At 40.9% G+C, this 21718-nt stretch overlaps 1 protein-coding gene across 1 annotated transcript; it reads right to left on the reverse strand.

The window, feature by feature from the left end:
• Positions 1-1347: 1347 nt before the first annotated feature.
• Positions 1348-17795, reverse strand: nucks1a (nuclear casein kinase and cyclin-dependent kinase substrate 1a). Its single transcript, XM_089010823.1, has 8 exons — positions 17483-17795; positions 14065-14114; positions 11250-11340; positions 6225-6271; positions 5999-6148; positions 4302-4454; positions 3119-3268; positions 1348-1912 (listed from the first exon to the last, which is right to left on the reverse strand). The coding sequence occupies exons 1-8, from the start codon at positions 17497-17499 to the stop codon at positions 1632-1634; spliced, it is 939 nt and encodes a 312-aa protein (XP_088866949.1). The 5' UTR covers positions 17500-17795; the 3' UTR covers positions 1348-1631.
• Positions 17796-21718: the final 3923 nt, after the last annotated feature.

Below are 21718 nucleotides of genomic sequence, written 5' to 3' on the forward strand. Positions count from 1 at the left end.
CATACACCTGCTGGCTTTTAGTAGACAAATATTTGACTCGCAACTAACCAAATTTGGCTCATCTCATATTGGCTAATTACTGTTCACACTTGGAGGTCCTCGAATCACAGAATTAACCCCGGAAGTTGTTGTCGTGCCGCCATGTTTTCTTGACCGAGTTATAAAGAGATGAGACGAGCCCGGTCATGCTTTACGTCATATAATGGAGACGGGATATTGTAGATTCACGGTTAGTTAGAATATTAATAATAATAATACAATTAATAATTGTTTAGCCCCTCAACCCCTCCCCGGTCTGGGGTAAAATTGTCAGATGTTGACCAATTCGCAGTTAGAAGAAAGTTAGGGACCAATGATGTATGATTCATTGTAATGGGCGCCCAACTAAACTAACTAAAGTTGACATTTTACCCTGTTTTATTTTAATCACATTCTTGGTAAGTTTAAAGAAAGTGTAAGACCAAAAAAAAGCAAGAATCGGAAGGAAACGTATTAGAACGAACAGAATAGCTTTTCTTTAAAATCAAGATACATTTTATTATTATTTTTTTTTAAAAAAACAAACATTACAAAAAAATAGAACTAATACAATGAACAAAAAAAAAAATAAGGAAGAAATAAATGCATTTCTTTAAAAAAAAAAACTTAGGTGGTGCCTGTCTGGTACAAATGCTTCAACGGCTACAGCTCGAATGCAGATTTTGTGCATGTTTAGAAATGTTTGAAGCTGAGGAACCCAAAATGGAAGCCAACAGGATCAAATTTGGACCTTCTCTGAACAACACACGCTGGCTTAGCAAACGGAATTGCCTTTTGTAACCGACACAACCGAAATATCAAGAGTCATCTCAGGAAATACATTCAACCAAATGGACCGTTTCCAAAATTGCTATCTTCAATGTGGCTTTGTTGCCTGGGTTCACTGCCCCACCCATAAAACAGGGAAAAAAAAAAAAAACAGCTTCAACGCAAGAAAACAGTTGCTATTTGTTAATGATGCAAATGTGACATAGACACGCCAGTTGCGGTGCCAAATTTTAAAAAAAAGGGTCTGGAGGTCATCAGTACGGGTGGTCGTAAGTTGAGCCGGTCGTAAGTCGAATGTTACCTGTACTTGAATGGTTCTCATTAAATCATGTGTATGCTAGCTTTCTAGCTGGCTACCTTGATAGCTATCTGGCTGGCTATCTATAAGCTAGATGGCTAGCTTTCTATCTATTTCAGCTATTCCGTGAACGCTGGCGCATATGGCTGTATTGTATTACAAATGTATTATGATGATGATTATAATTAAATAATTTGCGTCCAACGTATGCAAATCATTCAAGCTAAATTGGTGTCAATTTAGTGTTTTTTTGTTTACACTGGACGGATGTGCTGAAGTGAACCAGAACCAAATAGCAGCAGGCTTGACTTGTTCTTCTCCATCGCGGTGATCATTATGGGTAAGCTGAAATCCATCCTCACGGTGAGCGATTGAGAAAAACAAAAAAGGGACAATCACATGTAGTCCAAACCATGTCGCCAGGCCACCACGAGGACAAAAAAAAAAAAAAAAAAAAAACAGAAAAACAACAAGAAAAACAAAAACAAGCCAAAAACCAAAGATGGACACTTAAGGGGGGAATGATCTAGTCTTCCCCAGAGGGCGCTTCCTCCTCTGAGCCACCCTCCTCCTCCTCCTCTTCTTCTTCATTCTCCTCGTCGTCGTCGTCTTCTTCTCCAGCAGGCTTCTTTTTCATCTTGGGGGCAGGGGAGGCGTCTTTCTTCTCATCTCCCACTTCCTCTTCCTCCTCTTCCTCCTCCAAGGGACTCTCGGGCTCCTCCTCTTCCTCCTCTTTGGGCGAACTCTTCTCCACAGCCTTGGTGCTGGCGTGACCTTTGCCCTTCTCTTTGGCCGGGCTGGGGTTGACTAAAGAGACAAAGGGACGACAATGTAAATCAGCGGTGTCAAACATACGGCCCGCGGGCTGGAACCGGGTTTGATCAGGCCCACAGGATCATTTAAATGGGGAAAAATACACAAACGACGTGGAATTCATATTTTTTAACGAGGTACAATTCAAGGATTGTCCACTAGGGGGCTGAGTCGTGCTGTTACGATCAACATGCAGTGATACCTCGGTTTACAAACCCCTTGACTTACTTACCAATTTTTCAGTTTACCAACGTTAAATTGATGAAAAGTTTACCTTGGCATACAAACTATTTTTTGGGATACACACGGAACGCCACAAACGAGCCCGGTTCCTAACAACAAAATGGCAGCCGACTCCGTTTTATCCTCTATTCCCCGCCCCCAGTGTTCGGTTAAAGCCATGTGATTGGTCAAGAACACAGCTGTGTGTGTGTGTGTGTGGGGGGGGGGGGGGGTTTCAACATTAAAGAGCCAGACAGACAACAGAGAGAGAGAGTAAGAAAATGGAGAGAAAACAGTAACATTAGGACTCGTTTCAACTTTGATAGTTCAAACGCAGAGTGCAGACTGCTAGGTTAAAATTCCCATCTATCAGGCCCCACAAGCCATCTGTAGACTTGATGCAAAATGCTAAACAGAACACACGGACTTTCTCTGCAAAGCCTCCAACATGAGTTGTCCCTCGAATGTACTCATTCCTGATCCTATCCAACCTGGTCACTCCCAAAGAAAACCTCAACATCTTCAGCTCCGCTTCCTGTCTTTTCGTCAATGGCACTGTCTACCATAGCACATTTATTATACATAAAATAAGGTATATTTTGTGTAGTTTGAAGGCTTAAAATTAGAAAGTAGAAAAAGATGTTTTATGGGGATCTGGGAACTGATTAGTCTCATTTTAATGATTTCCTATGGGAAATTAATGTTTGGGATAGACACCTTTCACCTTACACACTCTGTGTGAGAACCAATTAAGTTCGTGAGCCAAGGTATCACTGTATTTGAGTTATTCCGGGTGCGTGCGGCCGCCGCTGCTCAGCCACAGAAAAACTTATCGTGTGACTGTAAAGTGACCTTGAGAGTTTTGAAAGGGGTCTTTCAGGTGTAGATTTCCATTTTTATCGGAAAAGAGGAACATTTGACATGAAGCGTTGTTTCCTGTGCTACCCGCCACCGAAACGATGGGTCTCGTTCTTCTACCTGTCGCCTTTAATCGGGGTTTGGGAGATTTCTTCTCCTTGTCCATTTTGCCGCGTCGAATAATCTTCTTGCTTTTCTTTTTGGAACGACCGTAGTCACTGTCATCGTCATCTTCCATCATGAAGTCTTCGTCGCTGCCAGATTCATCAGCTGCAGAAAAAGAGCAAAAGTGGATTCCTTCTTGGGCGGTGCATCAAAGTGACACGATGACCAAGACGCAGGTTTTGACGCCATTCCAAAATGGCATTGTGGTACAATCTCAGTTTTGCACCTGCTTGGGTGCCGATAAAGTGCTGGTCATACCCCTGGCAATGATTTTCACTTCCACTAGGGGGCAGCATTTTTCTTTTGTCCAAGTTAGCGCTTTGTTCCAGCTTTAGCTGTTGTTAAAGCGTTAAATAAATCAATACGTATTTATTGTATTGTATTGCCGTGACCCCCCCTGCACTCCAACCCCCCGAGGGGCTTCCAAATGTTTATTTTTAGACTGTAAAGTGACCTTGAGTTTTGAAAGGCACATATAAATGAAATGTATTATTATTATTATATGGCGCATCTGGCTATCTATATCTTGCTAGCTATAAGCTATCTATTGACTCTCTATTGGATAGCTAGCTCTATAGCTTTCTATCTATTTGAGCTACTTCCACCTACAGAAATACTTATCCTGTGACTGTAGAGTGACCTTGAGTTTTGAAAGGCGCTTAGAAATGAAATGTACTACTACTAGTACTAAAAGGTGTTTATGTTGTTTTATCAGAAATATTTTGGTTGTTTCTCATTTGTCGGGTGGGCACACACTTGAGAGAGACAACCATCTGTTCGCAGCAAAGTCCCACATCACCTTCAAAATAAAACACATTTGACGTTTGTCTGATTGTTTTGGCTCAAGGACAGTTTCTGCCAACAGGCAGTCAGGAGACTCAACTCCCTCCCAGCCCTGCCCCCGCAGCCCCTTCCCACTGCCACACTCACCAAACTCTGAGCACTTTACATTCACAAGTATTGTCTGTCTTTTTTAGCCACCTTATAAGTGCCTTGCATGCTGGGTCTGAGAGGACAGTCATTTCATGGGTGCTGTATGTCATATTAGCATACAAGCATATTAGACAATAAAGCTGACTTTAACTTTGGTGTGATGTGACGTATGATGCACGGCTAAAGTGTGGTGGACGCTGCTCACGGTCAGGGTAGGGTTCTTCTTGTTCCTCTTGCTCTTCATCCTCGCTGCCTCCGTCACCCAGAAGGATCTCGCGTTGTTTGGACACGGCCATGGAGGCCGCCTGACGTACTGTTCGCTTTCGGCTCAGTTCCTTGTCATCGTCATCACTGCCATCTGCAGTGCCAGAGAACGTGCAGATGGACAATATAGCAACACTTGGACATATTCTTTATCTGGCTAGCTATCTAGCTAGCTTTCTGTCGCTGCTCAACCACTGCAAAGCATATTCTATGATTTGGCTATCTATTAGCTATCCCAGTGGTGGGCCGTCAGAGCCAGCAAGGCCTTCTCTGCTGGCCTAACATAATCAGACATCATTATCATAATTACAATAAAAGTCAATTTCATTAAAAAACTTTTTTTTCTAAATATATATATATATATAATTATTCTACATACTGTTTTCTTGATGTTATATTATATCTATCCATTTGGTTATGCTCCTTTCAGTGTTGTAGTTTTAGGTCAGAGTTTTTAATCCAATCAGAATTCAGCTAGTTTGTGTCGCCAGGCTGTATGAAATCTGACCGACGCCTTCAGAATCAACAGTGAGGACGTCTGTGCGCTGTACATGAACGGGCACATGTAGTTGATATACAGTTGCGATAGCCAATCAGATTGGCACAGTAAGTAAGGCCAGCTAGAGGGCCTCGCGTTGAACATGACGTACGCGTCCTGTGATTGGATACTCACTTTACCTCAGCCCTCAGCCCGGAAACTTTAGCAGAAAAACCAAGTATATCTACTCGTTTTTTTAACCCACAATGGCTGAAGGAGAGGACAACTCGCTGTCGCATGTAGGTAGGCCTATTCTCAAGAACAAATGAAAACGATTTGTTTACTTTTATTTTCAACAAATAGTTCGTTTTGTGAACGTCTTGTTGTTTTTCTTATATTAAACGGACATTTTGTAATTTAGCGTAAAATCTTGTTAAAGATTGCATATTCTTGGTGGACTTGATCAAACTTTGTGGACAAATGATTTTCAATTTCCTTCTATTTTTAAGTGTTTGCAGTATCACGTATAGTGACAAGTTCTAATTGCTGATGCAGATTTATTGATGTGATATTGATCCGGAAAATAACCTGTGTTGTAGACGATTAAGGTGATGCCACGCCCAGTACTGCGTGCGTGTGCTTTTGTAAATGATATCGACAGCCGTTGTGTCACAAATTATGCTATTACGAGGGATATTTGTTCAAGTCGGACTAAGCGGACTTCACTGAAGGCCTAGGTGTGAAATGCACGGACCGCCACTGTGCTATCCATTAGCTAGCTGGCTAGCTATTAGCTGTGTCTTAGCTATTTATTAGCTCTTCATTTGCTAGCTATCGTTCTATCTATTTGAGTTACTTCCCGGTTGAATGAACGCTGGCGCGTGTGGCTACCAGTGCTCAACCACTGCAAAACGTATCCTATGATTGGCTATCTGGCTATCTATTAGCTATCCATCAGCTAGCTGGCTAGCTAGCTATTAGCTGTTTATTAGCTAGAGTTACTTTCGGGTTGAGTGAACGCTGGCATGTGCGGCTGCTCCTGCTGGCATGCGTGGCTTCTGCTGCTCACCCACAGAAAAACTTATCCTGTGACTGTAAAGTGACCTTGAGAGTTTTGAAAGGCGCCTAGAAATGAGTCGCATCGCATCCATCAAGGTTACCTGTGGCCCGTTTTCTTTTGGGCGTCCTTCTGGTGGGCTTCTCCATCTTGGGTTTCTTTCCTTTTTTGATTTTTTTCTCTTCATAGTCACTTCCTCCATCTTCCTCTTCCTCCCCAAAGTTATTCTCTTCGTCATCACTACCAAGGTCGTCTGCATTAAAAAAACATTCAAGTCTGTGATACCGCTCTTTTCCTTGTAAACAGCAAGCAAAGTTTGCTGGACTTACCAGCGGAATCATTTTTGGATTTGGAGACCTTTTCCTCAGAGTCCTCGCTGAAATCAAGAAAAAAAAAAACAAAAACAAAAATAATCATAAGTGAATTAAAATAATCAACAACTGTGTTAATGATGTAAATGACTCGTCTGTGTAAGCTCTCAGTATAAAAGGAGTGGTACATCGATGAAAAGGTTTCTTCAGCTGTCATTCATCTGGACTTCTTTCAAGGTGTCGGACGTTTGGGTTCTCATCCAAGAGGTTTCGTCAGCAAACTACAAATTTGCTGGCCCTATATATATATATATATATATATATATATATATATATATATATATATATATATATATATATATATATACACAGTAAAGTCTCGTTATATATATACAGTAAAGTCTCGTTATATCGATATCGGATATATCGATAGTCCCGGTTATATCGATACTATTTCTATGCACGCACGGAGAAAATTACATGCAAACAGGGTCGGATATAACGATAGTCCCGGTTATATCGATATTTTTTCGGACTCCCTTGAATATCGATATAACGAGACTTTACTGTATATATATACACACACATACAGTAAAGTCTCGTTTTATATATATATATATATATATATATATATACACACAGTAAAGTCTCGTTATATCGATAGTACCGCTTATTACGATACTATTTTCATTTCCCTTGCACATTTCTAGTCTTTTTATGTATAATTTGTACCGTTTAGTAAGATAGCCAGTTATTACGATAATCCGGTTATTACGGTGCTCGTTTTCACCCCCCGCCGGCCATTTTGCTGTTTATATCGATATATCGGTCGCACCATTGGTCGACTTGGTCACGTGTCTTGGTCACGTGACACACCATCGGTCGACTTGGTCACGTCTTGGTTACGTGACACGCCATCAGTCGACTTGGTCACGTGACACGCCATCGGTCGACTTGGTCATGTGAGTTTGTTGCGTGACCAGCACCCGTGTAGCAGAGCCATTTTCATTTTCAGACGCTAGCTCGTGTGTAGCAGACGAGATTAAAGTGTTTGTGTTAAAAGGTAAAAATGGGAAACAGAAGAAGATTGATGACTTTTTAAAATTGCATACATAATACAGTAAGATGTAAGCGTTGCAGTTTCCCTATTGTGTTATATACATGCCCACTGTAATGTATATGAATGCAATCGTTTTTTGCAACAATGTTTCTTGTTTTGTCTGCTGAAGCGTGATGATTTTGAAAATTACCATACATTCCATACTGTGTATTAAAGGACAGCCGATGTCACTTTTTATTCAAATGCAAATAAAAATGACTCCACGCCAAGACGTCTTGCATTGCTTGTGAATCCAAACAATGGCTTCAGATTCGGATAATATGCTTTCTTGTTACAAATCCAGTTATGAATATGATTCAAATACTGAAGATGAAAGCATACATGTTTGCAATCATTAAAGAATTATATGTGCCATTTTGAGGCAACATTGGGGGTACATCTCTCACCCCAAAAAGCTCATGGCCAGCTCCGTTTCTTATATGGTGCTAGGCTGCCCTCTTTTGGCGGCTTTTGTTAATGCAGTTCGGCGCAGGATCGGATATATCGATAGTCCGGTTATATCGACATTTTTTCTAACTCCCGAGAATATCGATATAACGAGACTTTACTGTATATTGCATCTCGTCCATCTCCGCTTTGTTCCAGTAGCCCATTTTTCATCAAGGTGCTCTGGTTCCCCAGCACCCCACGCAGACCTTGTTTGGCCGGGCGACGTCTGAGCCGGCCGCCATGTCATTCCATTTATTGTCTCTCATCATTGTATGAGGTAGGCATTAGCGTAAAGGGTCTTGACCCACACTGGATGATGTTTTTTGTGCTCATTTTCGCTGCCCCAAGTGAGATTCGAACCCTCGTCTCCCATATGCCAAACCGTTGCCTTATCAACTGAGCTATCCAGCTCAGAAATGGAGCTGTGATCAGTCACCTCCTCTACATGGATGACATAAAATTGTATGCTAAGAGCTAAAGGGACATAGAGTCCCTGATCCACACAACCAGGATCTACAGCAGTGATATCGGAATGTCATTCGGGCTGGAGAAATGTAGTCGGATGGTGACTAAGAGGGGCAAGGTAGTCCACACTGAAGGGGTCTCACTCCCTGAAGGAACAATAGCAGACACTGAAAACAGCTACAAGTACCTCGGTACGTCTGTGTAAGCTCTCAGTCGTACAGGAGTGGTCCATCGATGAGAAGGTTTCTTCAGCCGTCATCTGTACAAAAGTGAAGGTTTCGGACGTTAGGATAGGAGGCGAAACGTCCGAAACCTTCACTTTTGTACAGATGACGGCTGAAGAAACCTTCTCATCGAAGTACCTCGGTATATCACAGGCCAATGGCAACCTCGATCCGGTATAGATCTCTCTCTCTCTCTGTGTATATGTAGATATGTATATACAGTAAAGTCTCGTTATATCGATATTCAAGGGAGTCCGAAAAAATATCGATATAACCGGGACTATCGATATATCCGACCCTGTTTGCATGTAATTTTCTCCGTGCGTGCATAGAAATAGTATCGATATAACCGGGACTATCGATATATCAGATATCGATATAACGAGACTTTACTGTATATATATATATACACACACACACACACACACACACAGTAAAGTCTCGTTATATCGATATTCAAGGGAGTCCGAAAAAATATCGATATAACCGGGACTATCGATATATCCGACCCTGTTTGCATGTAATTTTCTCCGTGCGTGCATAGAAATAGTATCGCTATAACCGGGACTATCGATATATCCGATATCGATATAACGAGACTTTACTGTATATATATATATATTTCCAATAAAGAGTTTGATGTTTCTCTTTATTTGTAAGTAGGTTCGTTGTCAGATCTCCCAGGCAGGTGACGCGCAGAGCTTGATCGTGGCGTGGAGTTGAGCAAGTAGCTTTGAGTCTGTGAGTCCGAGATGAGTCTGAGATGATTCTGCCCAATCTCTCTGTCCCGCGACAGCTCCTTTTATACCATTTTCAAACGTGCTATGCGTCAGGGTGAGACGCACATCAAGGAGATGTGCGGCTCCCCTCCTGGATCCGGTGAAAGCGATGAAGTAAGAAGAAATAAAAACAAAAGTCATTCTGCGACATGGTGAGGCCAGGCAAGATGACGGTCACCGGGCATGGCAGGCGTCTGTGGCAGGCGTCAAATTTCCGCATTGTGGGACGAATAAAGGTATTCTGATTCTGATATCTCAAGAAGTCCTATCAGTGGCTAGAGAGGGCTGGCCTAAAGGACAGCACAGAGGCACTCATCCTGGCTGCCCAAGAGCAGGCCCTGAACACCAGAGCCATAGAGGCAGGGATATACCACACCAGGCAGGACCCAAGGTGTAGGTTGTGCAAAGAGGCACCTGAGACAATCCAACACGTAACTGCAGGGTGTAAGATGCTGGCAGGGAAAGCCGACATGGAGCGCCATAACCAGGTGGCTGGCATAGTCTACCGAAACATCTGTGCGGAGTATGGACTGGAAACCCCAAGGTCAAAATGGAAAATACCTCCCAAGGTGGTGGAGAATGACCGAGCAAAGATCCTGTGGGACTTCCAGATACAGACTGACAAGATGGTAAAGGCTAACCAACCAGATATCGCAGCCCCGAGTGATGGAAACATCAGAAAGAAGGAACATGAGAAAAATGGAGAAATACCAAGGGCTCAGAGAGGAGCTGGAGAGAGCCTGGAAGGTAAAGGTGACAGTCATGCCTGTGGTGGTCGGAGCACTCGGGGCAGTGACCCCCAAACTCGACGAGTGGTTGCAACAGATGCCGGGAACAACATCAGATATCTCGGTCCAGAAATGCGCAGCGCGGATACTGCGCAGGACCCTCAAGCTTCCTGGCCTCTGGTAGAGGACCCGAGCTAAAATGGGGGACAGACACCACCCATGGGGGGTGAGACGAGGATTTTTTTTAATATATATGTGTGTATATGTATATATCGGGTCAGAGCTACCAGCAAAATTTTAGTTCGTTGACGAAGCCTCTCGGATGAGAAGCGAAACGTCCGACACCTTGAAAGAAGTACAGATGACGGCTGAAGAAACGTTCTCATCGATAGCGCTCAACTGTTCTCCACTTGCAGGCATGTTCCAGGCGTGTTCCAAAATGGTTTAAATTCGTTGTCCCACACAACAACAACAACCAAAAAATGGCAAAGTAAAACACGATCCATTGATATGACAGGCATGGAGCTCAAAGTGAAGCTCTTTTCCATCCCATCTCCACTTGCACATCCTTCAGCTCTTTCTCCACTACACATCTGTTCTTTTCTCACATCTTCATTTATGTGTGGCAGGCCACCACAAATCAATTTTGCTCACCATTTTCTCAAGACTGGGGCAAAAAAAAAAAACCTCATTAAATTACAGTACAGTAGTGGTGGGCCGTCAGGGCTTGTAAAGCCTTCTCTGCTGGCCTAAAGAGATCTGAATCACAGACTAATGTGAAAGATTTTGTCCACAAATTCTTTTTAAACAATGCTAAATTGTCTTTCAGCTTCTTTTCATTTGTTTCCCCCTGTTGTGTGTTTTGGTATTGAAGCAATCCCATTTCAGGGTCAAAAATCCGCCTGTACGCGCTTCACCATGAGTTCTGCAGGCCCTGGAGCACCAAAATCCATATGGATGAAAGTGTTGCTTTCACCAATCAGAGTTGAGGTTGGCAACTGGGCGCCTCTTTGGCTTGGTTCGATGCCACTTTGACACGCCAAGCAAATGGCCTTGGCGATGGCGTTGTCATTCCAACAGGTTGTGAAGACCCAGAAGCAACCGCATCAGCCTCTTGGTCACCCGCTACTTAATTGACATCGAGGGCAGGCAATCGGATGACTGGATCGCTGCTCACACGTGCTAAATGCGACGCTAGTCAGCAAATGACCTGTTTTTAAGGCAGGGGTGCCCAACATATAATATTGCATTCAGTATGTATCAAAAGATCGATTTATTGGGTCTTTATTGGTACTTACCTTTCATCCTGTGAATTCTTTGAGCTCTTGTGCTTCACCTCTCGGTGTGCAGTACGGACCTTCTTGGGCTTAGAGTCACCATATTCTTCATCTACAGAAACAACATACAGGATACAGGTCACCTCCGAGTTACGACCGGGTTCCATTTCGACAAAACGGTCGTAAGTTGAAATCCATTCAAAATGGCTAACGTGACGTTTACACGACAGGATTTTCCATGGAATACTATTATATACCAAACTGGTTAGAGTTCATTTATAAATGTAATCACTTTTAGTGTCATTTTTATCATTTTATATTTCGTATCATCGATTTTTATTACTGTACCTGTAATGGATACAAAACTGTTTACTGTACAGTTTATTTATAAATGTTATGCTTACTTTTTAGTGTCATTTTTACCATTTTATATTTCGTATTATTGATTTTTATTACTGTACCAGTAATGTATACAAAACTGTTTACTGTACAGTTCATTTATAAATTCTATGCTTATCCTTTAGTGTCATTTAGATCATTTTATATTTTATACAGTAAAGTCTCGTTATATCGATATTCAAGGAAGTCCGAAAAAATATCGATATAACCGGGACTATCGATATATCCGACCCTGTTTGCATGTAATTTTCTCCGTGCGTGCATAGAAATAGTATCGATATAACCGGGACTATCGATATATCCGATATCGATATAACGAGACTTTACTGTATTATCAATTTTTATGACTGTATAACTGCACCTGTAATGTATACAAAACAGTTTACTGTACAGTTCATTTATACATTTTATGCTTACCTTTTAGTGTCGTTTTTATCATTTTATATTTCATATTATCGATTTTTATGACTGTATAACTGTACCTGTAATGTATACAAAACTGTTTAGTGTACAGTTCATTTATACATTTTATGCTTACCTTTTAGTGTCGTTTAGATCATTTTATATTTCATATTATCGATTTTTATGACTGTATAACTGCACCTGTAATGTATATAAAACTGTATACTGTACAGTTCATTTAGAAATGTTATGCTTACTTTTTAGTGTCATTTTTACCATTTTATATTTCGTATTATCAATTTTTATTACTGTACCTGTAATGTATACAAAACTTTACTGTACAGTTCATTTATAAATTCTATGCTTACCCTTTAGTGTCATTTAGATCATTTTATATTTCATATTATCGATTTTTATGACTGTATAACTGTACCTGTAATGTATACAAAACTGTTTACTGTACAGTTCATTTATAAATTATATGCTTACCCTTTAGTGTCATTTAGATCATTTTATATTATCAATTTTTATGACTGTATAACTGTACCTGTAATGTATACAAAACTGTTTACTGTACAGTTCATTTATGAATTCTATGCTTACCCTTTAGTGTCATTTAGATCATTTTATATTATCAATTTTTATGACTGTATAACTGCACCTGTAACGTATACAAAACTGTTTAGTGTACAGTTCATTTATACATTTTATGCTTACCTTTTAGTGTCGTTTAGATCATTTTATATTTCATATTATCGATTCTTATGACTGTATAACTGCACCTGTAATGTATACAAAACTGTATACTGTACAGCAGGGGTGTCAAAGTCTTTTTTTGCCGCGGGCCACATTGTAGTTATGGTTTCCTCTCGAGGGCCGTTATGAATTTGGGGAACCCATTAGAATGTTTAAATCCCTTCAAATATTACATATAGAGCACACAGCAAATTAATGAATAACTCGTTTTCAAATCTGAAGTCAAGAATAATGACTTTTATCGTGGTTGACATCCAAAAATATGAAATTTTGGCTCAGATTTTAGCAATCATCATGGAATTCAACAAGTTTGATTTGCTTTCGTGGGACGAAAAAAATATGTGGCGCGCCGGATTTGGCCCACGGGCCTTGACTTTGACACCTGTGCTGTACAGCATTTATAAATGTTATACTTAGCCTGCTCTCCCTGCTAACGACCAACAGAGGTCACCCGACTCACACGCTCGAACTTAGGTGGACGCCGAAGGAAAAAAGCAGTGTGCAATACTACAGCAGATGTTGCCCAGACGGTATCTGCACTGTATAACTAGTGTATTGAGCATTGCTGTGTGAGTGTGTGAAATGGTGGCTGGCCAAAATTGTAGTACGGCTTGCTGGCTGCTAGCGTGTTGCGGTGCCAGGCGTAGAATTACAATTTAAAAAAAAAATTGGTATGGCTGTCATGGTCGTAAATACGGGTGGTCGTAACAGATGTTACCTATATAGTCAACATCCATCCATCCAAGTGGACTCCGTCTCCATCTATTCGACCACGACCACGCGCACACACACGACGCACTCACTTATACACGTTTGCCATGAGCAACCGCCACAACGGGCCCCAAGATGAACAAAATTGAAAAAGAAAATAGGAGGTTTGTGAAAAGGAAATCACTGGCAACCTTGGCCGAGGCCTGATGCAGAGGTATAGGACGCACGTTCATGATTGTAGCTTACGTGTACTGTGCAAAACTTCCACCAGCCACTCCAGATTTCCATTCTTTGCCAGTGCCCTCAGTGAATTGTAATAATCAGTTAAAAAAGATGTACTTGATCGCAAAAATTATGATCGCAAGCGTCGATGCGGATGTGTCGCGGCTTGGAATTGAAGCAGATTGACGTTGGACAGGAGATGTGAGACACTCAAAGGATGCTAAACCTACACTCAAGTTTTGGGTTGTCTCCCTTGAGAGGCCGCGCGATTGACTTGGAACCAGTCCACAAGTTACTGGTCGCAATAATCACAATCATATCAATAATAATAATGAATAATTCTTACCTGCATCGTCAGACTCGTTGAATTGTGAGTAGTTCACTACTTTTCTGTTCCTGCAAGGAAGAAAAGACAACATTTGACACTGCTCTCCACCCTTCACAACAGTTTTGTCTCATTGAAATAGGGTGCCCCCTTATGTCTGAAAAGGGGGCAAAAATTCTAAAATGGATGAGGCCCCATTTAACGAAGTATACACAACTGATTGAAATCAACCAAAATGCATTGATTTGAGCATAATATTTCTTAATTGCAAATGAAAAAACATGATTTGACTCAAATCTATTTTTCTAATAAAAATCAGCAAACAGTTTTAATTCAAGTCAAGGAATTTATTCATACATAAAATAAATTAACATTTTCAATGTGTTGGTATTGGATTGGATTTGCCTTTATTAGTCTGGCAGTGGAGACTATTCTACGGTATCACAGACTCATTTAATAGTTTCTTTTAAAAAATGCTCATTTGCTACCTTATAGTTTTACTCCTGTTCTTACGCTCTATCTGGCTATCTATTTGCTATATATTAGCTAGCTACCTATCTATTTGCTATCTATTTGCACATGTAGCTGTCTATAAGCTATATGGCTATCTGGCTGGTTAGCTAACTGTCCAGCTGGCTATCCATTAGCTATCTGTTAGCTAGCTGGCTAGCTTTCTATCTATTTGAATTACTTCCGGGTTGAGTGAACACTGGCGCCTGCCGCTTATCACCCGCAGAAAAACTGATCCTGTGATTGTAAAGTGACATTGAGAGTTTTGAAAGGTGCTTAGAAATCAAATGGATTATTATTATTATCCATATTACAACCATCCGCCATGTTGAATGTAAATACTGCAATGCACCATGAGTAAATTAATATTCGATTATCTTTTTTGGCAGGTTCCGGCGACTTTGGAAGGCACAGAAACAAACGCAAGGTGAAGATGGCTCGATATCGCTAAGGCAAGATGGCCGACGAGCCAAGTTCAAACCTCTGAAGGAAAAGAAACAACTTTCAATTGCTGTTTAACTAAATGTGTTTCTTTTAGCTATTGTAACAGAAGTATGTCATATGTGGCGCAGATCAAGTCGCAATACGCGCTAATGGTAATAGAGTTGCGCTGGTGCAGAGGAGTTCCAAAGTGGCGCCAGTAGCTGTCAAAATGCATCAATAACGCCACCCCAGATGCATTCCTATATACAGTAAAGTCTCGTTATATCGATATCGGATATATCGATAGTCCCGGTTATATCGATACTATTTCTATGCACGCACGGAGAAAATTACATGCAAACAGGGTCGGATATATCGATAGTCCCGGTTATATCGATATTTTTTCGGACTCCCTTGAATATCGATATAACGAGACTTTACTGTATTTATATATCATATTTGGATTTTTTTTAATTCATTGAAGGTGCGCCTTATAGTCCAATACGCCTTACAGTATATATAGAAAACAATTAAATATACACTATTCAGTTCTCTGTGTGCCCCCCCCCATCTCAGCACGATGGGGGACAGAGCTTTCAGCTGCTCTGCTCCCAAACTCTGGAACTCATTTCCTCCAAACATTGGTAACATCGATCCTCTTTCCACCTTCAAATCACATCTCAAAACGCACCTATTTAAAAATCACATTTATCTCTTGTTTCTATTGATAATTGTATTTTATTTATTGTATTCTATTTATAATTATATATATATATATATATATATATATATATATATATATATATATATATATATATATATATATATATATATATATATATATATATGTAGTATTATTATCATTGGGGGTGCGCCTTGCACACCCGAAAATACGGTAAATACAGAACATGCTGCTGAGTTTGACTTACTCGTACAATGTAAATGTAAATTGATGCCTTTTTTTATGACATTGACTTGCTTTGTCAATTGTAGTGTGTGTGTGTGCGTGCGTACCCAAGAGCTGGAATTGAACCCTGTACCTCTACACTGTGAAGTCGGCATGCTAACCACGGTACCGCAATACTAAATTATTTAACTAATTCTACATTTGAATTAGACAATTCACTTTTTGTGTTCCCATAAACAATGAAACATGCCTGAATTATATAGGTGCCACAAACAAAAATCCATGCAACACATCAATTATTAAATATAAAAAAAATTACGTGGAGCGCCGTTCCCGAATTTGTTTCGGGTTATGGTTTTTCTTGCGGGAGGTGCCGATAAAGCACAGGTCAGACCTCTGGCAATGTTTTTTCCTTTCCACAAGGGAGGACATTTTCCCTTTTTTCCATGTTAGCGCGTTGTTATAGCTTCAGCGTTTGTTAAAGCGCTATATAAATAAATATGGATGTATTGCATTGTATTTTGGACAGTTGCCCTCATTTCAAGCTCATATAACTCCAGACTCATATCACTGTGGAATTAACACTTTTTTTCAGATAAAAGAAGAGAGTGGAAGGTTTCTTATGCCGCATTGAATGTTTATGTCAACCTAAAACTGAATATTCTGTGGGTCCTGCAATTGGAGGGAAAATGACAAAACCCTGGCACTGGAGTGGACATTTTGGCACATCGTCTGGCAGTGAAGGAGTTAATAACAGCCTTTAACATGGTGAAGAAATGACGGTGGCAATGTTCAAATGAAATTTTAAAGAAAAACGTGAAAAAGTACATTTGAAAAAACAAAAATCAGAGATACTGCATTGCACATGTAAATACATTGGCACGTGCAGGGAAAAAAACGACCCCTGGGCTATATTTCCATTCAATTCTTTACTGGATGTGAATCACATCGTTCTCGCGGATCCTGTATGAGAAAAGACGCGTCTAATTTATGGAGAAAACCGCTTCAAAATGGTGTATTCATTGTAATTAGGCAAAGCCAATTTGATGTCAAGTCCCAGCAGCAAAATCACATTTGGCCATTGAATGAATAGAAAGCCCACTTGACGCCATGGCTCGCGTTATCTCGTTGACACCACGTTCATGCCAGTCCGAAAATCGAATTCAATCCACACAACTGCAAAGGGAATTTGCCCTAATCACGAAACGTCGGCTAATCACTCAGTCTAGTGTCCATTTGTAATAAAATAGGGCAAGTGTGAGCCTCGGTGAGTTTCGGAAGCATCGGCAATGTAGCAACGATCAGGCCTCGAACAAACGTGTGGCGACAAATGTTGGCGTCTTTCGTCGCTTTAGGCCTACATAGTATTCAACGAAACAAACTAGGGGGAAAACGAAACAAAAAAATATTAATGCTCCCAAAAAAAGCTAACGGGAACATTGCTCGACTTAGCGAGCGAAGCACACTCACCTCTCAATTTTTTTCGCTGAATAGCACACACACGATAGCCTCCTTAAAGACAATATGGCGGAGGCGTGCAACTCCACTGCGATATCGAGCAACGCAGCCCGCCTAAGCGCCATTTGTGGACACACTTACCTTACTGGTCTTGACATTATGGAGGAACGCCGTCAAGGTTTAAATCAGGATTTCCACAAGGAGATTAAAAAGAAGGAGAAACAAAAAAATCGACCGAAGAGTCCGCTCTGCTGGAATCGCAAGGCAAGCGAAAAAAAGCAGCCAAACCCACGTCCGAGTAAATGCTTGAAAGCGGACGACTAACACCACTATCCCTACCAACGTAAATGTATAAAATTGACCTTCAGGTCCTGAAAACGTTGAATAAATCAAAGTGAAATTGCATACTGTGTGCAAGCAAACGATAAATTCAAGATGGGTGGGTCATAGAAAAAAAAACGCCCACCCACCCATAGTGGATATTGGAAGGAGAAGCGCGGCCATTCACGGCTCCCATTGGCTCGTTTGAACAGACAAGTCGGTTTCCATTGGAGGGCCGCCCTGCTTCTTTGATCAATTTCCAACATTTGTTCTGCGGCGCATTTTTATAGTTGCTTGCATTTGATCGCAAAGCCAAAAGAAGCCGCGAGATTGAATGCAATCCCACGAACTACGTGTAAAACGAACATGACGAAATGATTGGAGAAAATGAAAGACTGAAAGGTATACAGTCCTCCCTCGTTTATCACGGTCAATGCGGACCGGGACCAACCGTGATAGACGAAAATCCGCGATATAGCATGGATCGTAGTAATGGGAATTCCGGCTCTTTTCAGAGAGCCCTTTCTTTTGGCTCGGCTCACTAAAAAGATCTGGCTCTTATGGTTACAAAACGGCCCCCCAGTTTGTTTGTTTGTTTTTGTTGCTTAAATTAACCAACTATCAAAAATCATGTAAAATTATGTGAAAAAACGAATTACTCATGTGAAGAATACACTATATCAAATATTTTATTTATATGGCTTGATTTATATGTGCACAGAGTTAGTGGACGCTAACTTTCACTTTCCTTGTGGTTACTCTGGTCTGATGATCAGCTGTCACAAATTTGCTTTTCATATTAATAATGCTATCACACCAACTAGTAAGAAATATCATAATTGAATAACAATAACAGCATAATGTGCTAACATTTGTCCACCTGTCTACCCTAACCCCCCCCCCCCCCCCCCCGCCCCCTTCTCCTCACTGCTGCGTGTGTCTGTAATTCTCCCTACCCTCCTCTACCACGGATATCCCCCAATCACGTGCGGCTTTAACCGAAGACTGGGGGCGGGGAATAGAGGATAACAAAAGTTGGCTCCCATTTCCGGCTTCTTGTTATGAACCGGCTCTCTTCGTTCACTTCAGAGATCCGGCTCTAAGAACCGCCTCGTTAGCGAACGACACATCGGTAATTACAGTCATCCCTCGTTTATCACGGTCAATGCAGACCGGGACTGCCCGCGGTAGACGCAAATCCGCGATGTAGCTTGGATTGGTAAATTTTCATGTATATGAGTAAAAAAAAAACATTTATCAGGCCAAATTGAGTGGAACGCATTCCAGGAGGTGCATCAAAAAGCACAGTAAATGTTTGTGGTACAGTACAAAACTCTAATTCAAAATTATGAAAGACCAAAAAATAAATAAAATAATTGCCATTTTTTGTTTCGCATCGATCATCAAGGGTTCTTTATGTTTCATGTTCGCTCACTTGATGATGCTACTTGTTTTGCATTGAAATTAACATCGTAACTATCCATTTGCTAGCTGACTATTAGCTGTCTAGCTGGCTGGCTGTTGGCTGTCTAGCTGGCTAGCTGTTGGCTATATGGCTATTAGCTATGTATTAGCTATTCATTAGCTACCTAACTAGCTTTCTATCTATTTGAGTTAGCTAATAGCTAATAGATAGCCAACAACCCGGAATAACTCAAATGGAGAGAAAAGCTAGCTAGTAGCTAGCTTTTCTCTCTATTTGAGTGCCAGTTAAATGATAAAACGTGGAGAATAAGGCACCATGTGACGACTCTGTCATAAGATGCAACCTCAAGTTTAACTTCATTCAAATATATATGAATTGCAGTATATTTCATTACTTTGATAACATTGTAGAAATGCAAACAATAAATCTGGTTTTTAATGTCATTTTTATTTTGAGGATTGGAAAAAAATGGAACATGCATAACATCCCTTTTATTTGGGCAACAGTTTATCTGTGGGTGAGCAGTGGCAGCCATATGCGCTAGCGTTTACTCAACCCACATTGATAGAAAGCGAGCTAGCTAATAGATAGCTAATAGATAGCTCGCTAGAAAACAAGACATGTAGATAATAATAATCAAAGTCAAAGTCAGCTTTATTGTCAAATATTCTAATATGCATGACATACAGCACAGATGAAATTAATGTCCTCTCGGACCCAGCATGCAAGGCACTTATAATGACTTTAACAAACATAATAAACATGAAAACGCCAATTTATAATAATAATAATAATAATTTTTATTTCAAGCGCCTTTCAAAGCTCTCAAGGACACTTTACAGTCACAGACAAGCATAGGTACTATAATAAATAACACACAATCACAAATAGAATACAAAAAATAAAATACAATTATAAATAGAAACAATAGAAAGAGCTACACAGAAAAAGCAATTTTAAAACGGTGGCTTTTGCGATGGGATTTGAAGGTGGGAAAAGAATCGATGTTACCAATGTAGGGAGGAAGTGAGTTCCAGAGTTTGGAGGCAGAGCAGCTGAAAGCTCTGTACCCCATCGTGCTGAGACGAGCAGGGTGGGAATCGATAGCCAAAAGATAGCCACCCAGATAGCTAGCTAGAAAGCCAGCCAGATAGATAGCGAATGAAACAAACGAACAGTTTTGCTAGCAAGCACAATTACCTTTTGTATGAAACAAAAGTTGACATGAAAAATACAAAAAAAGTATATCCCTCCCCCTTTTTTTCCATTTTCAACAAAAATTGAAAAACCTCTGGGCGGCGCTAAAGAACCGCATGTGGCCCGGGAGGGGGGGATTGCCAAGATCCCTGTCCGACACTCAAAGCCAAGTACAGTACGTCCACCAAGATTGAGGGTAATGTTTCTAAAACTGTATTGAATGTTTTGAATTGTCCTAAAAGTCAATATTCTGCGGGTCCTGGAATTTAAGTGACAATGACAAAAACCCTGAGGCCTTTTGGCTCATGTGTGGCAGTGAATGAGTTAACTGTCCATTTTTAACAGTGAAGCCAAATGACATGAAAACAACCCCACTTTGCGAGCTTGTTCGGTTTTGTGTTGCAGTCTTAGCCTTGACAATATCATATCGCCGTCGTTGGAGTCATCTCGGGACTGTTTCGCGGACTTTCATCTCGACGCTTTGTTCCAGCTTCAGGTGTTGTTAAAGCGCAATCGAAATCAATATGCGGTGCAGCGCTCTAAAAATTCCGACGAGAATGTAAAGCCACGGACTTTAGTTCCACCTTTGGCGGAGGTGACTCCGCGCAACTGGATCGTCTGCGTTCCGGGGGTGGTGGTGGAGGGAAGCGGAGCTGAGAGGGGTTCGGACGGTGGTGGTGGTCCGGAAACTGGTGCGACAGAGGCACTGACCCCTTGTGGCTTTTCCCCACAACCGCCACCGTTTTCAAAAAAACTGTCTTTCATCGAGCATTGCAGTTTCTTATTTTCTCACTCGGTGGCAGTATTGAACGGAAGAGCATTTGGGTCAGGTTGAAATATATTTTTTTAGAGATGGGGTATTACTCCGAGAAAAAAAGGCGCAAATTTGCAAGATTAAAAGTCACAAATTTGCTAGACTCAAACTACATTTTAAATCTAGAAAATGTGCGACTATACATATTTCAACCTGTCCCGAATGCTCTTCCATAGTTACTTTAAATCCAGCAAATGTGTGACTTTAAATCTAGCAAACTTTTTTTTCTCAAACCCCATCTCGAAAAAAAAATCTGTATTTCAACCCGGCCCTAATGCTCTTCCGTAGTATTGCGACTCTAAACAAGTTCAAGTTAAAAAGATGCTGTTGCATTTCTTTCCATTTCTTCTCCTCCTTCAGCCATTGTGGACAAAATCCACAAAAAATGACTAGCCAATCATAATTTGCAAAATCTCTTCCAGCAGGCCTTGTGTTGCCAACTCGAACTCTGATTGGCTAGAGCAGCAGTTTGCTTGACATATTTGATGCTCCGGGGCCTGCAGAACAGATTGTGAAGGCGTCCCGCTAGATTTGTGACCCTGGTGACAAATGATGGCTGTAATTCGATAGTTTCAATGCTTCAATACGAAAACACACATCTTGAAGCAGCCCAACAGGG

Source organism: Hippocampus bargibanti, linkage group LG12 (genome assembly GCF_051943395.1).
Source record: "Hippocampus bargibanti isolate YZ-2025 linkage group LG12, ASM5194339v1, whole genome shotgun sequence".
Lineage (NCBI taxonomy): Eukaryota > Metazoa > Chordata > Actinopteri > Syngnathiformes > Syngnathidae > Hippocampus > Hippocampus bargibanti.

Bases quoted from the DNA above. Each gene is read 5' to 3' on its own strand.
- nucks1a (XM_089010823.1), bottom strand. The intron at 11,341-14,064 runs GTAAGAATTATT...TTGTTTCTGTAG, and splicing joins CAACGAGTCTGACGATGCAG to ATGAAGAATATGGTGACTCT. The intron at 3,269-4,301 runs GTGAGCAGCGTC...CTTTTTCTGCAG, and splicing joins AGAAGAACCCTACCCTGACC to CTGATGAATCTGGCAGCGAC.